Raw genomic sequence first — 27778 nt, 5'->3', positions numbered from 1 at the left:
TGAGCCCTTCAAGGTATGGACAAAATGTAAACAGGCGCCCGAACAAAATGGTGGGGGGGGGGGCAGGGGGAGGAGCACAGTTCTACAGGCTTGAGGTAATAGGTGGATAAGGGAGGGAGGACACAGCTGCAAACAGGGGAAGGGGGAGAACTCGCCATTCTCCTTCTCTTCTCTATCCCTCAGTCTTTATCTCTCGAGCTCTCAACCCCACTTCCCCCCCAGAGCCATCCCCTTACCACCACACCTCCCACTGTTTGCTGGTGTACCCTCCCTTCCTTATCCACCTATTATCTCCTGCCTACTGGACCGTGCTCCTCCCTCCACCATTTTGTTCGGGCGCCTGCCCGTATTTTATCCATGCTCTAATGAAGGGCTCAAGCTTGCAACATTAGTTATCTATCTTTGCTACATAAAGTACTCTGTTTGACCTGTTGAGTTTCTCCAGAATTGTGTTTTTACTTAACAATGAAGAGTTTACTGTCATATACACAAGTACAGATGCAATTAAAATTTCACTTGATCCAGCTTCCAAGGTCCGTAATAATAAATATAAATGGAAGGGAATAAATAAATATTCATAGTTTGTCAGTAGTGTAAAATAATGTGACGTGTCAGTACTGCAGCAGACCCTTGGTGATCCTGGAGGTGGTGTTATAGTTGGGGGTCATTCAAGAGTCTAATACCTGATGGAAAAAAAGTGTTTTTGAACCTATTCTTCAGATTTCTATATCTTCTGTTTGAATTTATGATAACCGCCTCCCCTATACCTCTCTTTCCCTATCATTCTCTTTCCCCTCTTTCTCCTGTCAGAGGGCTACCCCTCCTTAGCCCTCTCCCTCGATCACTTCTCAGCATCCACCCACCTGTATCCACCTATTACCTCTTACCTGTCAACCTATGCTCTCCACTTCCTCCCTCCTCCTCCTCCTCCTCCTCCCCTCCCCTTTTCATTCAGGGTTCTGCCGGTCTCGTCTTATTCCTGACGAAGAGCTGGGGCCTGAAACGTCAACTGCCTATGGGCCCTGAGTGACCTGCTGAGTTTCCTCAGCACTTTTATGGATTGTGCTTCCACAAATGTTAGAATTCTGAGCCAGTGGTACATTACAACCAAACCACCTGGGACCAAACGCTTCTTATTTTAAAACACAATTTCTGCACTCATTTCACTTTTAGCTCAACAAGCTTCTCAAAAGCTGGCAGCTCATTGTTTATTCATGATCCTACTGCATAGAGTTGTGAAAGCACATTACATTTTTAATACACCACAGGACTAGTTCTGCAATCCCGGATTCTAAGCCTGTATCATGGGCAGAAGGATGGGAGGCTGGAGTACAAACCGGCCTCTTCCTGGAATGGATGCCGACAGAACTCGCTCTCATATGGAGTCATGAACCTTTACAGAATGGTTACAGGCCCAATGGCCCAACTGGTCAATATCAACCAAGTTGTCTTCCTAAGACCAATTTCCCTCCAAATGTTTCCTATCCATTTGTCCAAAATTACTTAATTAGGGTGCTTACTATCTCAGCTGTGGACTTAACTCTTGCTCAATACATTTGCAGCATCTCTCAACCATTCTCAACCTTTATTTCAGCTAAGAATCTGCTCAAAGTTTATGGACCTCCTTTCCCTCTGAAGCAGTCAAGTTTTGATTCCTTCTATACTTCTACCAACTACATAAAAAAACTAAGTTGCCCCCGATATGCAGCTGGGTGGTAGAATTGGTGGAGGGAGAAGGTGGGGGTGAGGTGGAATGTGGAGAAAATAGGATACATGGAAAATTACGGAAGGGGTAGGATGGGTCCGAGTGCTGGCACTCGATGGGCCAAATGGCATGCAGCTACATCACCAGGGATTTGGCCTTGACACTACTGCTCCAACACCGGCCTTTCTCCATGATCTCGGAACATCTACTCCTCACTACACATGGGTGGGAGTCCAAGTGAGGCATGAATAGTTCACATCTGACAGCACCAACACCTCCACTGGTGAGGCTGTCAGTCTCGATGAATGCTTGAGGCAGCTACTTTGGGAAACACTTTCCATAGTTCATAAAGACCCTCTTTGAGGTCAACAGCATAGCAAAGGAGAATTTAGCCATTGGAGATTTTGTTCTAAACTTTCATATAAAATTATGAAAAGACATAGATCAGAGAGAGGTAGTTAAGTTGTTTCCATTGGTGGGGGAGACCAGAACTGGAACATGGACAAAATCTAGGGGAGTACATTTAGGACAGAGATGACAAGGAACTACTTTTCACGGAGGGTGATAAATCTATGGAATTCACTGCCCAATAGTGGAGGCGACCCCAGTAAATAGATTTAAGTCAACAATGGATAGAGTTTTACAATTAGGGGAATTATGGGAAAAAGCAGGTAGGTGGAGATGAGCCTATCATCAGATCAGCCATGATTTCATTGAATATCAGAGCAGGCTTGATGGGGCATTTCTTATGTTTTCACTATCCAGTTCCTTAGGTGTTTGTGGAGGTTTGGTATGACATTGGAAACTCTGGCAAATTTCTTCAGAGGTGTGGTAGAAAGTACAACCATCAGGAAAGAGGTATAGATGCTATAAGACTCGCACCACCAGGTTCAGGAACAGGTGCCACCCCTCCACCATCAGACTCATCAATAACAAACTCAATCACAGACTCATTTAAGGATTCTTACTTTGCGCACTATTGATTGTTCATCCTCTCTGTGTTGCACAGTTTGTTTACCTTTCTTTATTTAATTATAAGTATACAGTGTTTATCTTGTACTACCAATAATAGAACCATAGAACATTACAGCAGAGAAAACAGGCCATTTGGCCCTTCTAGTCCGTGCTGAAACATCATTCCGCTAGTCCCACTGACCTGTATCCATTCCATAACGCTCCAGTCCTCTCCCATCCATGTATCTAAAAAACTTAAGAGTAAACCCGCATTTATCACATCAGATGGCAGCTCTCTCCACAACTCCCACCACGTTCCCCTAATGTTTCCCCTAGACATTTCATCTTTCATCCTAAAACCATGTCCTCTCGTATTTATCTCTCCAAATCTAAGTGGAAAGAGCCTACTCACATTTACTCTTGTCTATACCTCTCATAATTTTGAAAATCTCTATCAAATCTTCCCTTATTCTTCTACGCTCCAAGAAATAAAGTCCAACCTATTTTGTCTTTCCCTGTAACTCAACTCCTGAAGACCCATCAATGTCCTATTAAATCTTTTGTTTTTTGATTTATAAAAAGGTTATTTTATTAAAATTACAACATCCAGACAATCACATGTAATTTTTTTTAAAAATTTTTTTATTTTTCAGACTATAAACCACATTTATCAAGATATATATACATTTTCCTTTTCAAATATATCCAGTGTCGTTTTCTCCTCCCCCTCCCTCCTCCCCTCCCACCCTCCCTATCTCCCCTCCCATTCATTTAAAGTTCAGAATCTAAGATACATTAAACCCGTCAAACAATGTTGTCACACAATAAAAATAAACAAGAAATTCCACTGAGTCAATTCTTTTCATTCTCTTCTCCTTCTGTCATTTTAGGTGGTAGATGTCCCCGGTAGGTTTTCTTTATTATGTTTCATATATGGTTCCCATATTTGTTCGAATATTGTGATGTTATTTCTTAAATTATATGTTATTTTTTCTAATGGAATACATTTATTCATTTCTATATACCATTGTTGTATTCTCAAGTTATCTTCTAATTTCCAGGCTGACATAATACATTTTTTTGCTACAGCTAGGGCTATCCTAACAAATCTTTTTTGTGCACCATTCAAATCAAGTCCAAATTCTTTGCTTTTTATGTTACTTAGGAGGAAGATCTCTGGGTTTTTTGGTATATTGCTTTTTGTGATTTTATTTAATATCTGGTTTATATCTTCCCAAAATTTTTTCGCTTTCTCACATGTCCAAATTGCATGAATTGTTGTTCCAATTTCCTTTTTACAGCAAAAACATCTGTCAGATACTGTTGGGATCCATTTATTTAACTTTTGAGGTGCAATATATAGCCTGTGTATCCAGTTATATTATATCATACGTAACCTTGTATTTATTGTATTTCTCATAGTTCCTGAGCATAACTTCTCCCATGTTTCCTTTTTTATCTTTATGTTTGTATCTTGTTCCCATTTTTCTTTAGTTTTACCATTTGTTTCCTCATTCTCCTTTTCTTGTAGTTTAATATACATGTTTGTTATAAATTTTTTGATTATCATTGTGTCTGTAATCACATATTCAAAATTACTTCCCTCTGGTAACCTCAGACTGCTTCCCAATTTGTCCGTCAAGTAGGATTTCAGTTGGTAGTATGCCAACACTGTATCGTGAGTTATATTATATTTATCCTTCATTTGTTCAAAGGATAATAATTTATTTCCCGAAAAGCAATTTTCTATTCTTTTGATCCCTTTTTTCTCCCATTCTCTAAAGGAAAGGTTATCTATTGTAAAAGGGATTAGCTGATTTTGCGTCAGTATTAGTTTTGGTAACTAGTAATTTGTTTTATTCCTTTCTACATGAATCTTCTTCCAAATATTGAGCAGATGATGTAATACTGGAGAATTCCTACGTTGTACCAATTTTTCATCCCATTTATACAATATATGTCCGGGTATCTTCTCCCCTATTTTATCTAGTTCCAATCTTGTCCAATCTGGCTTTTCCCTTGTTTGATAAAAATCTGATAGGTATCTTAATTATGCGGCTCTATAATAATTTTTAAAGTTTGGCAGTTGTAAGCCTCCTTGTTTGTACCATTCTGTTAATTTATCTAATGCTATCCTCGGTTTCCCCCCTTTCCATAAAAATTTCCTTATTATTTTCTTTAACTCCTTGAAGAATTTCTCTGTCAAGTGTATTGCCAATGCCTGAAATAGGTATTGTATCCTTGGGAAAATGTTCATTTTAATACAGTTTATCCTTCCTATTAGTGTTAGTGGTAAGTCTTTCCAATGCTCTAAGTCGTCCTGTAATTTTTTCATTAGTGGATAATAATTGAGTTTATATAGATGGCCGAGGTTTTTATTTATTTGTATACCTAGGTATCGTATTGCTTGCATTTGCCATCTGAATGGTGATTCTTTCTTAAATTTTGAGAAATCCGCATTATTCATTGGCATTGCTTCACTTTTATTTGCATTAATCTTGTATCCCGACACTTCTCCATATTCCTTCAATTTCTTATGTAATTCTTTTATTGATATTTCTGGTTCGGTTAAGTAAACTATAACGTCATCTGCAAATAAACTGATTTTATATTCCTTGTCTTTTATTTTTATCCCTTTTATTTTATTTTCTGTTCTTATCAGTTCTGCTAGTGGTTCTATGGCTAACACGAACAATAAGGGCGATAATGGGCATCCCTGCCTTGTTGATCTGCTTAAGTTAAATTGTTTTGATATATATCCATTTACTGTCACTTTCGCCAATGGCCCCTTATATAATGCTTTAATCCAATTAATATATTTCTCTGGTAAGCTGAATTTTTGTAGTACTTTGAATAAATAATTCCATTCTACTCTGTCAAAGGCCTTCTCTGCGTCTAAAGCAACCGCAACTGTTGGAGCTTTATTTCCTTCTACTGCATGAATTAAGTTAATAAATTTACAAATATTGTCTGTTGTTCGTCTTTTTTTAATAAATCCAGTTTAGTCTAGATTTACTATTTTTGGTAAATAGTCGGCTAATCTGTTTGCTAATAGTTTAGCTATTATCTTATAATCTGTGTTAAGTAAAGATATTGGTCTATATGATGCTGGTGCGAGTGGATCTTTCCCTGTCTTTGGTATTACTGTAATTATTGCTGTTTTGCATGAATCTGGTAAGCTTTGTGTTTTATCAATCTGGTTGATTACTTCCAGGAGTGGAGGAATTAATAAATCTTTAAATGTTTTATAGAATTCTATTGGGAATCCATCTTCTCCTGGTGTTTTATTATTCGGTAGTTTTTTTATTATCTCTTGTATTTCTACTATTTCAAATGGTTCTGTTAATATATTTTGTTCCACTAATTGTAATTTTGGTAGTTCAATTTTAGTTAAAAATTCATCTATTTTGTCTTCTTTCCCTTCGTTTTCAGTTTGATATAGTTGTTCGTAGAATTCTCTGAAGTTTTCATTAATCTCCATTGGATTGTTTGTGATTTGTTTGTCTTTTTTCCTTGATGCCAATACCATTCTCTTAGTTTGTTCTGTCTTAAGCTGCCATGCTAGAATTTTGTGCATTTTTTTCTCCTAGTTCATAATATTTCTGTTTTGTCTTCATTATGTTCTTCTACACCTTATATGTTTGTAGTGTTTCATATTTTATTTTTTTATCTGCCAATTCTCTTCTTTTAGTTGTGTCTTCCTTCATTGCTAATTCTTTTTCTATATTTGCTATTTCCCTTTCCAACTGCTCTGTTTCCTGATTGTAGACCTTCATCTTGGTTACAAAACTTATTATTTGCCCTCTGATGAATGCTTTCATTGCGTCCCATAGCATAAACTTCTCTTTCACTGATTCCGTATTTATTTCAAAGTACATTTTAATTTGTCGTTCAATGAATTCTCTAAAATCCTGCCTTTTAAGTAGCTTGGAGGGATGTCCTCTAACTCTATTGTCAATATCAGGGGTGAGCGGTCCGATAATATTCTAGCTTCATATTCTGTTTTTCTTACTCTGTTTTGCATGCGAGTTGATAACAGGAATAGGTCTATTCTTGAGTATGTTTTATGTCTACCCGAATAATATGAATATTCCTTTTCCTTTGGGTGTTGTTTCCTCCATATATCCAAAAGTTGCATTTCTTGCATCGATTTAATTATAAATTTGGTTACTTTGTTCTTTCTGCTAATTTTTTTCCCAGTTTTATCCATGTTTAATCCAAATTAAGGTTGAAATTCCCTCCTATTAGTATGTTCCCTTGCGTGTCTGCTATCTTCAAAAAAATATCTTGCATAAATTTTTGATCTTCGTTAGGTGAATATACATTGAGTAAATTCCAAAACTCCGAATATATCTGACATTTTATCATTACATATCTCCCTGCTGGATCTATTATTTTCTCTTCTATTTTAATTGGTACATTTTTACTGATTAATATAGCTACTCCTCCAGCTTTTGAATTATATGACGCTGCTGTTACATGTCCTATCCAATCTCTCTTTAATTTCTTGTGCTCCACTTCAGATAAGTACATTTCTTGCACGAATGCTATATCAATTTTTTTCTTTTTTCAGTAAATTTAGCAGTTTCTTCCTTTTGATTTGGTTATGTATTCCGTTAATACTTAGCATTAGTTGAACATAGCCATTTCATACTTTGTTTATCTTTCCTTTCCGTTTCCTCATCAACACCTTTCCTTCTTATCCATTTCTGCTTTCTTTTTTTGAACACTTTATAAGACAACATTTCTAAAACATCAAACATTTCCCTTATTCTCCTATCTAAAATTTCTTTAACCCCACTATCCCCTCCCCTTCCTGAGTTGCTCTTTATCCCTTGTCGGGCAACCACATCTCCCCTCTCCATTTGGATTTGCGAATTCACTCGCAACCGTCAACTGATTTTGCATTGACCGTAACTCCTCCCCACCCAGCCCCCCCCCCCAGAAAAGATAAACCCATATACACACATACATATAGTTCGTGGTCATTTTTGCTCTCGTTACATGTCTTCATCTCTTTGTCTGTTTTGTAGTTGTTCTGCAAATTTTCGTGCTTCCTCCAGATCCGAGAATAGTCTGTTTTGCTGCCCTGGAATAACTATTTTAAGTACTGTTGGGTACTTTAGCATAAATTTATATCCTTTTTTTCCATAGGATCGCTTTTGCTGTATTAAACTCCTTCAGGAGTTCAAAACTTATGTCTGGATAGAAAAAAAATTTTTGACCTTTGTATTCCAGTGGCTTTTTGTCTTCTCTTATTTTCTTCATTGCTTTCTCCAATATATTTTCTCTTGTTGTATATCTTAGGAATTTTACTAAAATGGATCTTGGTTTTTGTTGTGGTTGTGGTTTAGGGGCTAATGTTCTATGTGCCCTTTCTATTTCCATTTCTTCCTGTAATTCTGGTCTTCCTTGGACCCTGGGGATCCAATCTTTTATAAATTCTCTCATATTCTTGCCTTCTTCATCTTCCTTAAGCCCCACTATCTTTATATTATTTCTTCTATTATAATTTTCCATTATATCTATCTTCTGAGCTAACAGCTCTTGTGACTCTTTAACCTTTTTATTAGATTCTTCTAATTTCTTTTTTAAGTCCTCTACTTCCATTTCTACGGCTGTTTCTCGTTCTTCCACCTTGTCCACTCTTTTTCCTATATCTGACAAGACCATCTCTAATCTATTCATTTTTTCTTCTGTACTTTTAATTCTTCTTTTTATTTCACTAAATTCTTGTAATTGCCATTCTTTTACTGATTCCATATATTCTTTAAAAAAAAAATCCATTGTCTTGCCTTTCCCTTCTTCTTCCATTTCTCTATGTTCTTCTTCTTCCTCTGGGTTGGTCATCTGTTGTTTCCTTGTTTTCTTTTTACTCTCTTCTTTCTTGTTCTCGTTGTTTTCTATGTTCTCTTCCTGTTGTTGTGTTGTAGCTGTCATTCTCAGCTGTGGAGATCGACTCCTCAGCTGGTGTCCCCTCCTGTCAGTGTTTTTTCTGTCATGCGTGGTTGCGCAGTTTTGCTTGGCTCCACGAGCCATTTTTGTAGTCCCGAGCTCGGGACTTCAACTGACCTTAGGGAGCGGGCTTCTCTCTCCGCGGCGGGCCTCTTCGGACAGGTAAGGCCTTCACCACCTTCTTCCGACGTCCTTTCTTCTTCTCTTCTTCCCGTTGCTTTCGACTTTTCTTTCTTCGCTGCCATTTTCTTCCCACCTTTACTTTCACTTTATTTTAATTTTCGTGTTTGTGCCTTTGTGTTTTCTCTGATTTTTTAAAACTTTTCCGGAGAGGGCTGGAGTTCCCCGACCGGCCACTACTCCATCACGTGACTCCTCTCTCCTATTAAATCTTCTATGCACTCTTTCACTTACTGATATCCTTCCTGTAGTTTGGCTACCGGAACTGCACTCAATACTCCAAATTTGGTCTCACCAATGTCTTATACAACCTCACCATAACATCGCAACTCCTGCACTCAATCCTTCGATTTATGAAGGCCAAGATGCCAAAAGCTTTCTTCACAACCCTGTCTACCTGTGTCGCCTCTTTCAGGAAATTATGTATCTGTATTCCCAGATCCCTTTGTTCTTACGCACTCTCAGTGCCCTCCTATTTACTGTGTATTTCCTACCTTAGTTCGTCCTTCCAAAATGCAACACCTCACACTTGCCTGCATTAAATTTCATCTGCCATTTTCTGGCTCATTCTTCCAGTTGGTCCAGATCCCTCTGCAAGCTTTGAAAGCCTTCTTCGCTGTCTACCTATGCCTCCCATCTTAGTGTCATCAGCGAATTTGCTGATCCAATTGATCACATCATCATCCAGATCATTGATATAGACAACAAACAACAATGGTCCCAGCACTGAACCCTGAGGCACACCACTAATCACAGGCCTCCAGTCTGAGAAGCAATTATCCATTACCACTCTCTGTCTTCTCCATTCAGCCCATTTTGAATCCAATTTACAACCTCTCTATGGATACCGAGTGTCTGAAGCTTCTGAACTAACCTCCCATGTGGGAATTTGTCAAAGGCTTTACTATATCATGTATACAACATCTACAGCCTTTCATTCATCGACTTGGTAACCTCCTTGAAAAATTATATAAGATTTGTTAAACATGACCTACCACGCACAAAACCATGCCGACTATCCTTAAGCAGCCCTTGGCTCTCCAAATAATTGTATATCCGATCTCTCAGAACACCTGCCAATAATTTACCTACTACTGATGTCAGGTTCACTGGTTTACTTTTGGAGTATTTTTCAAACAATGGAACCACATGAGTTACCCTCCAATCCTCTGGCACCTCACCCGAGGCCCCTGCAATTTCTACACATCTCCCCCAAGGTCCGAGGGAATATCACGTCAGGGGATTAATCTATCTTTATTCACTGTCAGGCAGTAAGCACCTCCTCCACTTTAATCTCTATACGTTCCATGCCACTACTGCTCGTTTCCCTCCCTTCCTTATACACTATGCAGTTTCCTGAGTAAACATTGATTAAAAAAAAAGTGGTAATTCTGCCTGGCCCACAGGAAAAACAATTCTTGAAATGTGACATTATGTATGTACTCTGACAATATTTCTGAAACCTGATCAGGTTTCACTCCTACGAAGAGGTCATGCAAATTTGTGGCAGCCGTAACAGTGACAAGTAATTGGCCTGAGTTTCGAGAGCTGGCCTTGCAAGAATGAAAAGCAACTGTTCTTCTCCCGAGAAACCATTTGAAAAAGATTACAATGTGGTGAAGACTATGAGCAGTGACAAGTTATTTCCCAAATGGTATCATCATTGTAACTCTTTCAGTTTTCCTACTGAAGTTGGTGTGAACTCAGTCCAAACCAATGGATCATGAGTTTCACAGGTCCTGAGTAAATCAACTTGTCCTAATGATCAAACAAGTCTGCAGATGCTGGGGTCGAGTGCAATACACAAACTTGCTGGAGAAACTCAGCAGGTCACCCAGCATCTTAGGGAAGTAAAGGTTAATCAATATTTCTGGCTTTGGTCAGATACAAGCAAAAATAGGCAGGCAGGTGTCTGAACGAAAAAGGTGAGGTGGGGGGTGGGGGGGAACAGAGGGAGGAACACAGGCTAACAGTCACACATAAACATGCTGGAGAAACTTAGCAGGTCCCGCAGCATCCATAAGTAGTAACAGGGCATTTCTGCAGAGCATAATCCAGCCCTCAAGGAAGAAATTGGCCCACATATAAATGCATAAAACCCTCCGAGGAGGAAGCGAGATTTCTTCCCAAAGTCTCGAATGCCGCAGGCGTATCTGGAGATGATCTTTCCGAGGTTGGGCTTGATGCAGGAGATATTTCAGGACCTCTGCTACATGCTTTGGTCACAGAACCAAGCAGACTGGAGGGTGGTCATTCTTCCCATCTTACCTTTCCTTCCTCTTTGAAAGAGTAAGCAATTCACCCCACTCTTTCCCACCAGCAGAACATTTTCCACAAGTGATGAACCTGATTCACATTACAAGGTTATCATTGGACCCAGCTTCACCATCTTTAAATTCCATGTTATTCCTGGTTTAAAGGAAACCTCTGGATCTTCCATTTGTATTAAATTTATCCATTATTAAACCAAAAGCAAAAGTCCTAACTGTTGGATTCAAAGTGTGCCATGTAAATGTATTTTACCTTTTTGAAAAGCCTTGTGCAGTCTTCACTGATCTGCATGAAGCGCATGATAACATTGTTCAGATAAATGTCACTCAGAGTGGTGTGATCCTTGCTCTCTCTCCTGACTTGATTCAGTAGTAAGTACCAACAATTTACTGGGGACAGTAGATTCTGGTCCTTCCTAGCAGAGAGAAAAACAAAAGATTTGACCATTACTGGACTATCACAAGTGTAAATCATGTACAGGATAGTTTTGTGAAACAGAAAAGTCTGCTGGCATGGTGGTTGTAGAGAAAACACAGAAATGCAGGAGGAACTCAGCTGGTCTCTCAGCATCCATAGGACGTAAAGATACACAACTGACATTTTGGGCTTGAGGCCTTCTTCAAGGTATCTTCTATGGACACTGAGAGACCGGCTAAATTCTCCCAGCATTTCTCTGTTTTTATTACAATTGCAGCACATTTGCAAATCTTCATGTTTCACTGCAGAATGATTCAGGCACATGGATGCAAGAAAAAAAGGTTATGGGTGTGAGGTAGGGAAAAGTTCAATTGTGGAGTAGGTTTGTCTTGGTTGGTACAACATTTTGGGATGAAGGTTCTCTCATATCTTGACAAAGGGCTCTGGCCCGAAATGTTGGTTACCCTTTATGGATGCTGCATGGTCTGGTGAGTTTCTCCAGCGCATTTGTGTCTTGCACTTGACCCCAGCATTTGTAGACTTTCTTTTTCAATTCCATTTGTGCTGAAGGGCCTGTCCTGTGCAGTAACATTCCATGTTCTAGGCAGTCAGGATCTCCCTTAATCAGCAAGAGGATCAAATGAACTTGGAGGTGGCCAGAGCAGCTCAGGGGCAAGGAGTCCTCTGGGGAGAATCTGGGAGGTGGGGGGGGGGGGGGAGTTGGTGAGGCTGTGAGGAGAATAGGCTACAGGGAAAAATAGCGGCAAACACGATCGTTCTGTGGGCTGGCATGAGACCATAAGACATGGGAGCAGAAATAGGCTATTCAGCCCATCGAGTCTACCCCATGAGCTGATCCATTTTCCCACAGCCTGTCCTTCTCCCCAACACCTTTGATGCCCTGGCTAATTAAGAATCTATCAATCTCTGTCTGAAATACACCCAATGACTTGACCTCTATAGCTGCCTGTGACAACAAATTCCACATTTATCACCTTCTCACTGAAGAAATTCCTAGGCTTCTCTATTCTATTCCCTTATAATCATGATGTAGTGTCCACTTGTCCTAGACTCTCCCACCATGGGAAACAACCTTTCTACATCTACTTTGTCCAAGGTGTAGTGTGGATTATGGAGGGTCTGAAACCTGGTGGATCTGTGGAGTGTCATGTGGCCTCCCCATCTTGAAACTAGTTGGATGTCGCATCACCAAAGTTCATTGGTGCACACCTGACTATTGGCCCTTTTAATCACCTTGTGATTACCTGGGCTCGACCCTCCAACTTACTGCACTATAAAGTCCACCAGGTGCAGTAGCTCTTCGGCCCTGAGACAAACCCTGCTGGACAAAGCTGGAGGAGGTGCTGAAAATGTGTGCACAACAAAGGGATTGGGGCTGAATACTGTTGTAGTTGTAGATAGCATCTGAGCCGTGCCCACTTTAGACAAGGTACAGCTGGTAGTATATTGTAGACCTTGGTTGTGATAAAGCCTGTACAAACAGTTGCTAGTATTGGTAGTGATAAGTCTGATGTAACTTAGTTGTACTGTGCTTGTGAGAGTGTCACCAGTTATTGATATTGGTAGTGTTAAGTCCAATTTGGCTGGTTGCATTGTGTCGTGTGATTGAGAATACTTGTATGTGTTATCCCTGTTGCAATCCCCTTACGTGCGTTTCAATAAAGATTATTTCTGTATTCAGTGTCCAGACCCGCTATGCTTTGAACCCACTGAATTTCTGCCTTCCCACACAACACATGCTTTTCAAAATGCAAAATGTTTCAGTGAGATCTCCCTCATTCTCCTAAATTCCAACGAGTACAGGCCAAAAGCTGTCAAACGCTCCTCGTATGATAACCCTTTCATACTTGGAATCATCTGAGAGAGCCTCCTCTGAACCCCCTCCAATGTCTGCTCTTCCTTTCTTAAATGAAGGGCCCAAACTGTTCACAATACTTCAAGTGAGACCTCACCAGTGCCCCGTAGAACCTCAACGTCACATCCCTGTTCTTATATTCTATTACTCATGAGATGAATGTCTGGCAGAGACCCGATGGGCTGAACGGCAATCCTTCTTGGCCACGGGGAAAAAATTAGAATTGAACAGGACATTATGTTATGCTTTAATTTACAGTAATTAAAGTAACAATGGCTCAAGGCCCTGATGGTTTGATCGACGTTTCAGAGTGGTCAAGGCTAATTTAACTGACTTCACTTATTAAAGGAGGCACCATAAATGGAAACTTCAAAGCTGGTATTACAAATTAAAATCATAAAATGCTGGCAAGTAAGTAAGTGAGAAAGGTTAATTACCAATGTCTTTTTAAACCAGGGGTTTCCAACTTTTATTACGGTGTTAATTAACGGTTGAGAGATTTTTGAAACCCAGGCAAGTACGAGCCCTCCTACAAATCCGCTTTTTGTTCGATAATCTTTCTCTTGCTTATGCACAGCAGTGGTGGAGCGCCCAGGGTCTTTCTGTGTACAATGCACAATGAATATGTGGGACTGGCCCAGCTAGTCAATGCTGGATGTTTCACAGGGGTCCTCTCCCCTCCTTCATCATCCTGCACAACACTGGAAAAGGGTGACAGGGTGGAGGTTAGGGGCTGGGAGAAGTTGGAGGAGGGAGATGTCGGGGGTGGAATGAGAGGGTGAGGGGAGGGGCAGGGTGAGTGGAGGGAGAGGGGAAAAGTTAACACAGGATTAGGGTGGGGAGGGGGTTGAGGGTGGGGGAGTGGGTCAAGGGATGGGGGAGGGGATTTGTGGGTTGGGGAGGGGGTTTGGGGAAGGGAGGGGTTCAGGGTAGGGAGAAGATTCTGGGCTTGGCCACCTGTGCATTGGGAATGCATCTCAGGAAGTTTTTGTTCAGCTTTAACGGTGATCCCTGTGTTACGGGAAAGGAGGTTTCATTCCATACACCCACCACGCTGTTTGAAATCAATCATAGTCCCTCTGGTCCCTTTTAAATCTTTTCCCCTCTTACCTGAAATCCATGCTGACAATTTCACCCCTCATGATTTGATAAATTTCTACAGGGCCACACCTCAGCCCCCTTCATTCCCACTAAAAAAACATTCCATCCTATCCGAGTGTCTTATCTGAAACCTCTCAGTTCCAGGAACATCCTTGTGAATCTTTTCCTTCATCTTTCCAGTTTAATGACAGCTGTCCTTCATCTGGATAGCAGTATTTCAATGCAATTGTATTTTATACAGTTGTAACCTGACATCCCAACTCTTGTACTCAGTGCCCAGAATGATGAAGGCAAAGGTGACAAATGTCTTATTCCCCACCCTGCCTGCTTGCTGCCACTTTCAGGTAGTGATGTACCTGTAGCCTTGATCTCTCTGCCCCATAACTCTCCGTTTATTGTGGAAGTTTTAGAGAGAGTGTAGAGGAGATTTACCCAGGATGTTGCCTGGATTGGAGAACATCTAATGAAGAAAGGTTGACCGAGCTAGAACTTTTCTCTTTTGAGCAATGGATGATGAGGAGGGACTTCATAGAGGTATATAAGATGATGGGAGGCATTGATAGGGTGGGCAGCAGCACCTTTTTCCAGGGCAACAATGACCAATATTAGAAGACATCTGTTTAAGGTGACTGGAGGAAAATTTAGGGGGGACATCAAAAGTAAGCTTTTCTTACACAGAAAGTGGTGGAGGCTGGTATAATATGGACATTTAAAGGACCGTGAGGCACAGATCACAAGATATAGGAGTAGAGGTAGGCTAATGGATAATCGATCAGGACCTGATCCATCCTCCCATTCAGCCCCACTCCCCGGCCTTCTCCCTGTCACCTTTGCAAGAAAAATACAAAGTTATGGGCTGTAAAATTGGGAACAGTTCGATTGATACTGGTAAGTGTATTGTGGAAGCCAGGTCACTGGGTGTATTTAGGGCAGAGATTGATTAATCAGGGCATCACAGGTAATGGGGAGAAGGCCGGGCAGTGGGGCTGTGGAAAAATGGATCTGCTCATAATTAAATGGCTGGGCAGACTCAATGGGCTAAATAGCCTATTGCAGCTCCTATTTCTTGTGGTCTTGGTCAGCACAATATTGTGGGCCAAAGGGCCTGTATTGTATTATGTCCTATATCCCAAATCTTGCTCAAGTTTAACCCCAAAAATATTATGCCAAAAAAAATTGTGGGATTTCTGTAGGATTCATGATTGATGTAAATTCTATGCCAAATGACCTGTTTCCAGGGTTGCATGTCCTGAATGATCTCCCAGATCCAGCTCTACTTCCTGATGTATACAAGATTCACTGCCGTCACCATGGAGCACATGAATAGCCCTGTACAGACCTTCCAATGGTACCCAATGCTTCTTGGACACCTGAATTTCCCTCCAGTATATTGTAGAGTGACAGTTAAACAGCATCCATGTGGCAGAGTTGAAATATTCTTCTTCCTCACTCAGGAAAAGGTAGTGGACACAGCCCAGGGCATCACAGGCAAACTCTTCCCACCATCAAGAACATCTACGGGGATCGGTGCCGTTGGAGAGCAGCAACAATCATCAATGACCCTCACCACTTAGCACACGCTCTGTTCTTGCTGCTGCCGCCAGGAAAGAGGTATTGGTGCCACAAGACTCGCACCTCCAGGTTCAGAAACAGCGGCTACCCCTCCACCATCAGACTCCTCAACAACAAACTCAATCAGGGATTTATTTAAGGACTTACTTTTGGACTTTTTTGTTTGTTTGCTTTTCTCCTCTCTGTATTGCACAGTCAGTTCTTTGCATTTGTTTACATGTGTACATTGTGCACAGTATTTTTTTTGCACTGGCAATAATTCAGCCTAGCCTTCAGGGAAAAGAGTCTTAGGGTTATATGTCAATAATTCTGAAATCTGATGTATTTCTCTGCACTTGTACCTGTGCTATTTACCTTAACCAAAGTTCTACATTCTGCATGCATGAAATAGAAACACAATCTGCTGGAGGAACTCAGCAGGTCGAGCACTGTCATTGGGAAACAAAGTATGGTCGACTGAAACTGCATAGGAGAGAGAGCCAGTATAACAAGGACAGCTTTCCATTCCTGTCTCCCCCTGGAGAAAGATCAAATCTTGAATTCATTAGTGCAGTATTATTGGCATGGTTCTCAGATCAGATATTATTTATTGTTGTGTAATAAAAGAAGAAATGAAATATTACACAATTGCCTTGAGTCTGTCATAAGACAGATAAAGATTCGCTATTAGCATTGCCTGGCGCCTCACAGTCAGAGAAGAAGAAGCAAAAGAGAGTTCCCCTCTCCACCACTGCCCCACTGCCCCCCCCCCCCCACCACCAGAGTCACTGAGTGTCTGTGGATTTGCCTCCAGTTGTCCCGCAGTCTCTGCAGCTGCACAGACTCCTGTTCCAACCATTAGCACCCAAGCCCAGATCCAAACCAATGACATGATCAGGAAGCCTTCAACTCCCGAAGACCTACGGGAACCCTCCTTGCCCTCAGCACCCTCTTGAATCCCATTTCCAATACCTGGTTCAGCAGCCCACAACTTAGCACAAGTCCTTTGACCTCAAGTCGCCTACTGCCTATGGCCTGTGCGTGTGTGTACTTCAGCCACTGAGCCTCTCGCTGGTCTGCCACCTTGGTCACCATCCATAGGTTTTCTCCTCTGCTTCTCCTTCTCAATGGTGTGGAGGGTGACGCTGTTTATAATCTGTTGGCAGTAGGATTGGGTGGTAGTGCCCTTTGGGAAGCTCTGTGTCTCTGTTCCCTACTCTCCTGGGTCTGCATCAACGGCAACACGACGGTTACAGCAACTCCAGAACTGTTACCAGCCCACCATATGTGTTCTTTTATTGACCCACAGAACACCAGTGGGGTTTGGAGGGGGAACTTGAAAACTCAAGCCACCTTCTCAGACCACTAATGAGATGGTCGTTTCATTTTCGTGAGTAATATTTTGCCAATTGTCATATATTTCTATTACTTATTCATGATGTCAGTAAAAGTTAAACAGGAAAGTCTGCAGACGCTGTGACTGCAGTGCAATACACAAACATGCTGGAGAAACTCAGGTCACACAGCATCTAGAGGAAGCAAAGGGATATAACCGATGTTTTGGGCCTGAGCCCTTCATCAAGGTACGAGCAAAAAGCAGATAGGCCGCCTGAATAAAAAAAGGTGGGAGGGAGGAGAGGAGGAAGGGAAGGGGAAGGAGCACAGGCTAATAGGCAAGAGTTGGGAGGGTAAGGGTAGAAGGGTAGAAGAAAAAAGCTGAGAAGAGACAGTGGAAGGAGGTAGAACTCCAAATTGAGAGGGAAAGAGGGTGGGAAACTGGGGGAATGGAGACAGGGATATGGAAAGAGAGAGACAAGGGAGGGATCTAACAGAAACTAGAGAAGTCAATGTTAATGTAAACTAGTTGGAGTGTGCCCGGACAGAATATTAGGTTTCATTTGCAGGTAGCTTCGGTTTGGCAGTGGACAGAAAGCTTGGTTTCATTTCTGCATCCCACTGCTTTGCTGATGTCTGTCCATGGCCTTGTGCTGTCAAACCAAGGCCACCCGTAAATTGGAGGAGCAAAACCTAATTTTCTGAATTGGTACTCTCCAGCTGGATGGCATTAATGTCAACTTCTCCAGTTTCTGTTCGCCTTCTCTCTGTTCCTCCATCCCTCTGTCTTCTTTTCTTCAGCTCTCCACCCCCTTCCCTCTCCATTCACAGAGCCATTCCCCCTCCCCTTGTTTGCTGGTGTGTCCTCCCTCCCTGCTGCCTGTGCTGTTCCTCCTGCCCCTCCTCAAACTATTTTGTCAGGCGCCTGTCTACATTTTGCTCATTCCTTGATGAAATGCTCAAACCTGAAATGTTGGTTATGTATCCTTATCTCTATATGAAGTACACGGTTTTATCATTATATAAAGTACACTGTTTGACCTGCTGAGTTTCTCCACCATTGTGATTTTACTTCCACCACAGTGTCTGTAGATTTTCGTGTTTTACTTCTTAACTTTTCATTCTTAATTCTTTCCAGTTAAATGAAGATTTCCTAATCCTTGGCTACTTGTCACTGAACCAGTTTATGATCCAGTTTGCTAATCTTCCTTCATTAGCTGCCAGTGGGGCCTTGTTGAAGGCTTCAATAAAGTGAAACATGAAAGTCTGCAGACCACACCTAAATTCTGAGGAACTCAGCCGGTCTTTCAGCATCCATAGGAGACAAAGATAAAGTACCATCATTTCAGGCCTGAGCCCTTCTTCAAGGAATATGCAAAGAATGAGCAAAAAACAGGAAATCTCAGAATAGAGACAGTCCTGACTAGGGGAGGAGTCCAGACCAACAAAAGGTGTTAGTTGGATATGATAAGGGGAGAGAATTTATTATGTCTGTGTAAAAGGAGACGGGGTGGGGGTGGGGGAGGGAGGGGAAGGAAGGGAGAGAAGCAGAGCTGAGGGAAGGCAACAGGGTTTAACAAAAACCAGAGGTCAATATTAATGACATCCGGTGCTCAGACGGAAGATGGGGTGTTGTTCCTCCAATTTGCGGTGGTCTCAGTCTGGCAGTGTATGAGACATGTCAGCAAAGGAATGGGACAGGGAATTGAAAGGGGTGACCACTGGGAGATCCACGCTATTGTGGTGGAAGGCACTGGGATAAAGTCTATGAAGATTACATCAAGTACACTGCCCTCATCAACCTTCCTTGTTGCCGCATACGCACACACAAAATCGATCAACTTAGCCACAACCTTCCCTTGGCAGATTATGTTTTCTGTCCTTGATCAATAATTTTCTGAATGACTTTTAGCATGTTTGTACTACATGACAATCACGCCATGTTTTACTCCAGAGTGCGAATTAAAATGTTCGGCCTCAGGGAGGTTACTGTTATTTTCAGTAATATTTGCCTTTGCCCATGACTCCTGTCAACAAACCCCAAGGGCCAACAGTGGTCTGTGCAGCACAGGCTGAGAAACCCTGCCTTGTTGGAATTTTTGCTCTTATTTTTCCCTTTTATGGTCTCAAGTACTGGAGGCTTGTCAAATATCCTGCAGTGCTGGTTTACAAGGCAAATCATAAAATCTCAAATGTGCATTGCTAATTTATGGATTTCCGCACAGCTCTTTTGTTTAATGCATTCATAGCACACCACATTAGGCATAAATTACTGTTATGATATGTCAAGTAATCAATGATCCAAAACTTCAGACGAGGCTCACAGACGTGGGGGCTATCTTCTCACTTGTCTTTTCACAGGTCAGAGATCATAAATTCAGGCACAAAGCAGGCTCTTTCATGAAATCTGTAATTACAGGCTTACGGATGCGAAAATGAAACTGACAATGAGGCTAGAGATCAAAAGAAGTCCGCGGCCTCAATGCAGGGATTCACGGTACAGCAAGAACATTGATGCCCTCTTCGAGTTGCAAACCGGGTTCATGAATGCCTGAGTGCGGGGAGCGTGAATCTGTAAGAGGATTCCAAAAAAAAACCTATGCAAGGTAAAAAAAAAAATAGATCAAACAAAGCTGCAGGTCAAGTGATTGCTCTTTGGGACACCTGTATTCTGATCGCAGGAGTGATCTGATGCCCGCTAGTTATCTGACACTCTTGTCTTGTTCACTATCCTTTCTCCGCCCCAACCTTTCTCTTCTTGATTCCTGCAACAAGCCCCAAATGAAGAGAAATGGCACTGTTAGCATCACATTGTTACAGGGCCAGCAACCCGGCACTGCCCGTAAGGAGTTTCTACGTTCTCGCTGTGTCTGCGAGGGTTTCCTCCAGGTGCTCCTGCTTCCTCCCACCGTTTGAAACATATGGATGTTCTCGGTTGATGGGGGTATTTGGGGCAGCACAGGTTCTTGGGCTGAAAGAGCCCGTTACCATGCTGTATGTTTAATTTAATTTTGTTAAAAATTTAGACATACAGCATGGTAACAGGCTCTTTTGACCCACAGGCCCATTCCATCCAATTCCAACCAACTGTCTTAGAATCCACAGTATGTTCTGTTTTGAAGGGTGGGGGGAAACCGGAGCATCCAGAGGAAACCCACTCAGACACGGGGAGAGTCCCAGGCACTGTAACAATGTTGCACTAACTACTATGCCAACTGTGTTGTCCCTTTAAGGTCTAATTTCATGTAATTTAAAAAATTTATTTAAGAAACGCCTCATCTTCTGACAGGGCAGAAGTCAACCTTCTGGACTCAATACTGAATCTAACATGGATTCTGTCCCCCTGCCTATTACTACCTTTTTGGCTCAGTTCTTCCGTGCAGCCTGCCCTGTTCTACAGCTTTCCTAATCACAGGCAAAGAAGCAGAGCCTGACTGTATGTAAATTCTGGTTGCCTAGCTACAGGACGGATGTCATTAAACTGGAGTTGGTGCAGAGACGGACGATACACCAGGATGTTACTAGGACATGAGGGATTGAGTTATAATGAGAGAGAGAGAGACTGAGCCTTTGTTTCTTGCAGCATTGAAGGTTGAGGGGTGACGTTGTAGAGGTTTGTAAATCGTGAAGGTATATGGTCACTGCATTTTCCCCCAGAACTCTCTAAAACTAGAGGGCATAAGTTAGCGGCGAGAGGGGAACGATTTAAAGGGGATTTGAGGGGTAAATATTTCAAACAGAGGGACGTTTGTATGTGGAGCAAGCTGGCAGAGGAAGTCCCATACGCCGATGTGCTGGAGAAACTCAGCAGGTCACACAGCATCCAGAGGAAGCAAAGGGTAATCAACGTTTCAGGCCTGGATATAAGCAGGGGGACAGTGCTGCCGGAGCTCACTGGAACACTGCTCTGATACCTTGGGTGCAGCTCCGACGCCTCACAGGGCAGGCTCAGGCACTTCCGGCACCTAAAAATTACCACTGCACCCCTGGGTATAAGGAAAAAAAACCCTGAATAAAAAAAATACACAAAAATGCTGGAGGAACTCAGCAGGTCTGGCAGCATCTAAAGGAGGCAGGGATATATAACCGATGTTTCGGGCCTGAGTCAAGGTAGCAGCCGAAAGGTGCCTGAATAAAACACGAGGAAATCCATGGCCACCACCTGCACTTGCTGCTGCTCTCAAGCTCCATGGGCATCCGCTCAGGCCTGAATATAAAGGTGGGGGTAGGTAGAAGGAGGAAGGGGAGTGGGGAGAAGCATAGGTTGCCAGATGGATACAGGTTGGAGGGTGGAAAAGAAAAAAAACCTGAGAAGTCATGGGGGGGGGGGAAGAGAGAGAGAGAGAGAATGAGAGAGAGAGAGGAAATGCTAGAAGCAGGTTCAATTCCAGTAATTAAAAGGTGCTCAATCTCATCAGAATCAGAGTTATTGTCATGGACATGGGTCACAAAATTTGTTGTGCATTACAGGTTCAAACGTTGCGATAAATTACAGTTCCTTCAATACACAATTTAAAAATGAATCATTTCTGCAAAAGAAGAGAAAAAAACTGAGGTAGTTTGTGGTCTGTTCAGAATTCTGACGACAGAGGGGAAGAAGCTGTTTTGTACTGTTGGGTATTCAACTCCTGCACCTCCTTCCTGATGACAGCAGTGAGAAGAGGGCGTGGCCTGGGTGGTGATGGTCCTTGATCAGAGGCTATTTTCTTGTGGTACTGTCTCTTGTAGATGCCCTTAATGGAGTGAAGACTGATGCCCATAATGGTGTTGGCTGAGTTCACAACCCTCTAGTTTTAGACTCCTCTCTCCTGGACTATGATTATTTAGCTTTTCTGTGCCCTATGTCAGGACACTCGCTACTGGTAACATGTAACCCAGAACTACCTGTTGCATGGTCAGGTCGTCAGTGACTAAACTGGCCCCCCCATCAGACTTGTCTGGTGTGGTGGGTGGCTAGACACCCTGCATGATTAAAAACAAGACCTGTCAAAGAGCGGTTGAACCCTCTTGTAGGGTCAACGGCCGTCTAGCAAACACATGCCATCAAGGTCGGAAAGGCATCGAAGCTTGGCCTGGCCATTCACTGCAACAGAAGTTCCCCAAGCCGTCTTGGACTTCACCACGCCACTGGATCTGGGAGGGGATATCGAGAGGGTGGGTCTGGACCTGTGTAACTCCTGCACCCCTAAATCCATTCACCCACACACTGCTCCCCACAAATTGACTGAAAGGAACTATCATCAACTTATGGAATGGATATCCAGAAGCCTGTTGTGATAAGAACATAGAACAAACACTACAGCCCAGCCCAGTACCGGCCCTTCATTCCTCAATGCTGTGTTAACCTTTATATTCCTATCAAAAGTAAAATTCAACACTTCCTACATCATAACCCTCTATTTTCCTTTCATCCACGTGCCTGTCTAAGAGTCTCTTAAATACCCTTAATATTTTAGCCTCCACCACCATCCCTGGCAAGATGTTCCAGGCACCCACAACTCTACATAAAAACGTTACCCCTGATGTCTCCCCTAAACTTTCCTCCCTTCACCTTTCCTAAGGTGAACCCTCAGTCTCCTATTCTCTGAGGGAAAATGTCTCAGCTCATCCGCTCTCTCCTGGTGTCTCCTCCAATCATGGGACATCCTTATGAGTCTTTGCCAAACCCTGTCTGCTGAAAGGCAGAAGGAGGGTTTGAAGAGCTGCATGGTACTCACGACTTTAAAATGGAAAGAAATGGCTCCTTCTGCTTGGATGTGTGCTGGATCGGTGGACCAGTCAACGATTTACAGCTTGTCTTTCGGAGAGTGGAGTTGGATTGTGCACAAAGAGGGAGATGGGAACTCACTGCTTCAGCTGCTCTTTGCAAAACTGTTGATTAATTCTTAAAACTGAGATGGACGGATTTTTATTAAAATAAATATTGATAGGAGAAGTTATGGAAAAAGGCAGGTTTATAGAATTATATAACCTGGATTTCACAGAACAGCCTAAAGGGATTACAACGCTACTTCTAAGCTCCTGTCCTTCTAATTGGTTTTGAGTGTGAATTATGAAACCATATATAGGTTCAATTTTTAACAATCAGTTGGGGAGTAAGTTTCTGAATCGGAGTAGAATAGCCAAGAGCAAACTAAATAAACTCCAACAAAATCCACTAAAAGTTAAAAGATTAAATGATCAGTCATAGTGTTAACAGATGGGTACTTCTGAATTAAGTGCTTTATAAAAATGAATTTTTAAAAATGTTTGATCATGTTTCAAGTGTAGACCAGGAGACATGTATCAAGATGCTTGAACGAGGGAAGTAGTTAAAAGGTTAGGGGCTTTGTCACTTAAAACTGAGGTCTGTTAAACTTCTCAGCAGTGTCTTGAAATCTCTTGTGTGGTGGCTGGATCATTGGGAGGTATTTAAACAGGGTGCTTGAAAAAGATCAGGGGGAGAGAGAGAGAAGGGGGGAGAGAAAGGGAGAGAGAAGGGGGAGAGAGAGAGAGGAGGGGAGAGAGAGAGAGAGGAGGGGGAGAGAGAGAGGAGGGGGAAAGAGAGGAGGGAAGAGAGAGGGAGGGAGAGAGAGAGAGAGGAGGGGGAGAGAGAAAGAGGAAGGGGAGAGAGAAAGAGGAGGGGGAGAGAGAGAGGAGGGGGAGAGAAAGAGGAGGGGGAGAGAAAGAGGAGGGGGAGAGAAAGAGGAGGGGGAGAGAAAGAGGAGGGGAGAGAGGAGGGGGGTCAGGAGGAGGGGGGGCGGGAGTTGTGTAGGAGAAGGGGGATGAAGAAAGGGGAGGGAGAAGGGGAGAGAAAGGAAAAGGGAGAAAGAGAGAGAGACTTTTGTAATGACCATCATTAAATTGCCTACATTCTCAGTCAAGGTAATCAAAGTGACATCCTCCTGGAACAATGAAAATGGTACCTTGCAGCACTGAAGGAGTCTATTCAGTCTGGCTCTTTGCAATGACTGCATCTACTCTAGAGGCAGCTAAAAGGAAAGACACTGTTGCATGACTCACTCAGTAACTACCCAACCTGGGCAATGCCAATGGTCAGGAAAATCTGGCTAGTTTTGCTTTATGTATCATTTTAAGCAGATATCATAGGTAAGGAATAACCTGTTTCAATGCAAAAGGTGTCTTGGCCTCTGACAGTAACACTGAACTGTGCTCTTCTCTGGAGCACACACAACTTCAGCTCAGTAGACATGCTCGCAATGCTACTCACTCCCAGCCTTATTCAATCATGTTTGCTTGTCTGAAAGTAGTGCATGAGCCTTAAAATAGAAAGAGTCCATAAATCATTCTGAGACCGCTTACTCAAAACAGCTCTTCTACAGTAAATACCAGAATATCTCCCTCCAAATTCCAACAGTACTTTTGAGTGAAGACAAAAAAAAATAATTTTACTGTGACAAAGTGTTCCGAGGTTCTGCAGAGAGCACTTTCATTCAGATGGTTGAGGGTTCAAGACTCACTCTGGGAACCTGGAGTGGGTCTAAGGGAGGGTTGCACCATTGGAGAAGCCATCGTTCGGAGGTGTTGAATCAGTTGGGAAGATGTGAAGGATCCAAGCACAATGTTTTACAGAAGAGCTGGTAACCCTGCCAAGAGTATCCCTCAACCTGTAATCACTGTGGACAGGTCACGTAGCTCAGTGTGTGAGCTTTCTCTTGGTGGCTGGAATAGCAGCCAAATGTATTTAGAATCATTAAAGCCATAGAAAATTACAAGCACTGAAAACTGGCCCTTAAGCCCTTCTAGTTTGTGCCTAGTCCCACTGACCTGCACCCATCCCCTCTATGTACCTGCCCAATTTTTTCTTAATTGAGTCAGCATTCACCACTTCAGCTGGCAGCTCATTCCATTCTCCCACCACTCACTGTGTGAAGACGCTCCCCTTAATGTTCTCTCTAAACTCCCTTTCACCCTTTAACCCATTAAAAACCCTGGTATCTGGCACCTATGGGGATAGGTAGATGCCAGATTAGTGAATTTTTTGGTTGCTTGAGATAGAAATCCGGATTTCACTGTATTGACACTGGAATACCACCGCAAAACAGCAAATTTCGTGACATGGTAATGGCAATAAATTCTGATTCTGGAAGCGTAGAAGATCAAAAAGACATGCAAGGCAGACTCGAGAGATGTTCCAAAATGAGAGGAATTTTGCAACAGTGCATAAAGAGAAAACAGTAATATGTAACAAGAGGTGACAGACTCAAGATAATCAGCAAAAAAAAATCTGCACAAACAAGATTATTTTTAAGCAGGGCTGAAAATCATTAATATGCAGAATGCAATGGGCTGAGTTGGAGAAGGTAGATTTTAAAAAAAACATCCCAAAGGGAGATTGAATTTGGAAAAAAAAACATATTAGAAAAACGACAGGGTATTATAAATAATTGTATCAGTTTTTCAGATGCTTTTAACCGAGCCCTCATCTGTTATCTCATATGGCTGTGCCAGATCCCATAGCAAGGCTTTTGAGGAAGAGTAGTGATTATCAATATTTATCTTCCTCAATTTTTAGCTCACACAGTACAGATTATTCAGCTGATAGATCGCATCTCTGCACCAATTGGCTGCCACATTTCATACACAAGTGACCACATTTCATGACTGTAACCTCTCTTGGGAATGAGAGGGTTGACCTATGAGGAACATTTGATGGCTCAGGGCCTGCACTCACTGGAGCTTCGAAGTTTGGGAGGGAGGGGGAAAGAATCTCATTGAAAGTGCTGGATAAGGGAGGAGTCACGTGATGGAGTAGTGGCCGGTTGGGGAACTCCAGCCCTCTCTGGAAAAGTTTAAAAAAAAACAGAGAAAACACAAAGGCACAAACACGAAAATTAAAATAAAGTGAAAGTAAAGGTGGGAAGAAAATGGCAGCGAAGAAAGAAAAGTCGAAAGCAACGGGAAGAAGAGAAGAAGAAAAGACATCGGAAGAAGAAGGTGAAGGCCTTACCTGTCCGAGGAGGCCTGCTGTGGAGAGAGAAGCCCGCTCCCTAAGGTCAGCCGAAGTCCCAAGCTCGGGACCACAAAAATGGCTCGCGGAGCCAAGCAAAAGTGCACAACTGCGCACGTGCGACTCCTCGCGCATGCGCGATGCGCAAGACAAAAAAAACACTGACGGGAGGGGACACCAGCTGAGGAGTCGATCTCCACAGCTGAGAATGACAGCCACAGCACAACAACAAGAAGAGAACATAGAAAACAACGAGAACAAGGAAGAGAGTAAAAAGAAATCAAGGAAACAACAGATGACCAACCCAGAGGAAGAAGAAGAAGAAGAACACAGAAAAATGGAAGAAGAAGGGAAGGGCAAAACAATCGATATATACTTTTAAAGAATATATGGAATCAGTAAAAGAATGGCAATCACAAGAATTTAGTGAAATAAAAAGAAGAATTAAAAGTACAGAAGAAAAAATGAATAGATTAGAGATGGTCATGTCAGATATAGGAAAAAGAGTGGACAAGGTGGAAGAACGAGAAACAGCCGTAGAAATGGAAGTAGAGGACTTAAAAAAGAAATTAGAAGAATCTAATAAAAAAGTTAAAGAGACACAAGAGCTGTTAGCTCAGAAGATAGATATAATGGAAAATTATAATAGAAGAAATAATATAAAGATAGTGGGGCTTAAGGAAGATGAAGAAGGCAAGAATATGAGAGAATTTATAAAAGATTGGATCCCCAGGGTCCTAGGAAAACCAGAATTACAGGAAGAAATGGAAATAGAAAGGGCACATAGAACATTAGCCCTGAAACCACAGCCACAACAAAAACCAAGATCCATTTTAGTAAAATTCCTAAGATATACAACAAGAGAAAATATATTGGAGAAAACAATGAAGAAAATAAGAGAAGACAAAAAGCCACTGGAATACAAAGGTCAAAAAAATTTTTTCTATCCAGACATAAGTTTTGAACTCCTGAAGAAGAGAAAGGAGTTTAATACAGCAAAATCAATCCTATGGAAAATAGGAAATAAATTTATGCTAAAGTACCCAGCAGTACTTAAAATAGTTATTCCAGGGCAGCAAAACAGACTATTCTCGGATCTGGAGGAAGCACGAAAATTTGCAGAACAACTACAAAACAGACAGAGAGATGAAGACATGTAACGAGAGTAAAAATGACCATGAACTATATGTATGTGTGTAAATGTTTATAATATTATCAGACCACTCACCCCTGATATTGACAATATAGTTAGAGGACATCCCTCCAAGAATGTCTAGATGGAGATTAAACTCCATGCTACTTAAAAGGCAGGATTTTAGAGAATTCATTGAAAGACAAATTAAAATGTACTGTGAAATAAATACGGAATCAGTGAAAGATAAGTTTATACTATGGGACGCAATGAAAGCGTTCATCAGAGGGCAAATAATAAGATATGTAACCAAGATGAAGAAGGACTACAATCAGGAAACAGAGCAGTTGG

General features: G+C 42.0%; 1 protein-coding gene across 14 annotated transcripts in view; it reads right to left on the bottom strand.

The window, feature by feature from the left end:
* The window catches only part of srgap1a (SLIT-ROBO Rho GTPase activating protein 1a), a 229322-nt gene that overhangs the window by 100584 nt on the left and 100960 nt on the right, over nt 1–27778 (bottom strand). For all 14 annotated transcript variants that reach the window (XM_069904208.1, XM_069904202.1, XM_069904203.1 and 11 more), the window contains one exon: nt 11318–11480. In XM_069904208.1, the coding sequence (XP_069760309.1) occupies nt 11318–11480 (163 nt within the window). The remainder of the gene's footprint in view (nt 1–11317; nt 11481–27778) is intronic.

Source organism: Narcine bancroftii, chromosome 11 (genome assembly GCF_036971445.1).
Source record: "Narcine bancroftii isolate sNarBan1 chromosome 11, sNarBan1.hap1, whole genome shotgun sequence".
NCBI lineage: Eukaryota > Metazoa > Chordata > Chondrichthyes > Torpediniformes > Narcinidae > Narcine > Narcine bancroftii.
The sequence above is the reverse complement of the archived record's forward strand: the minus strand, read 5'-3'. Positions and strand labels throughout refer to the sequence as shown.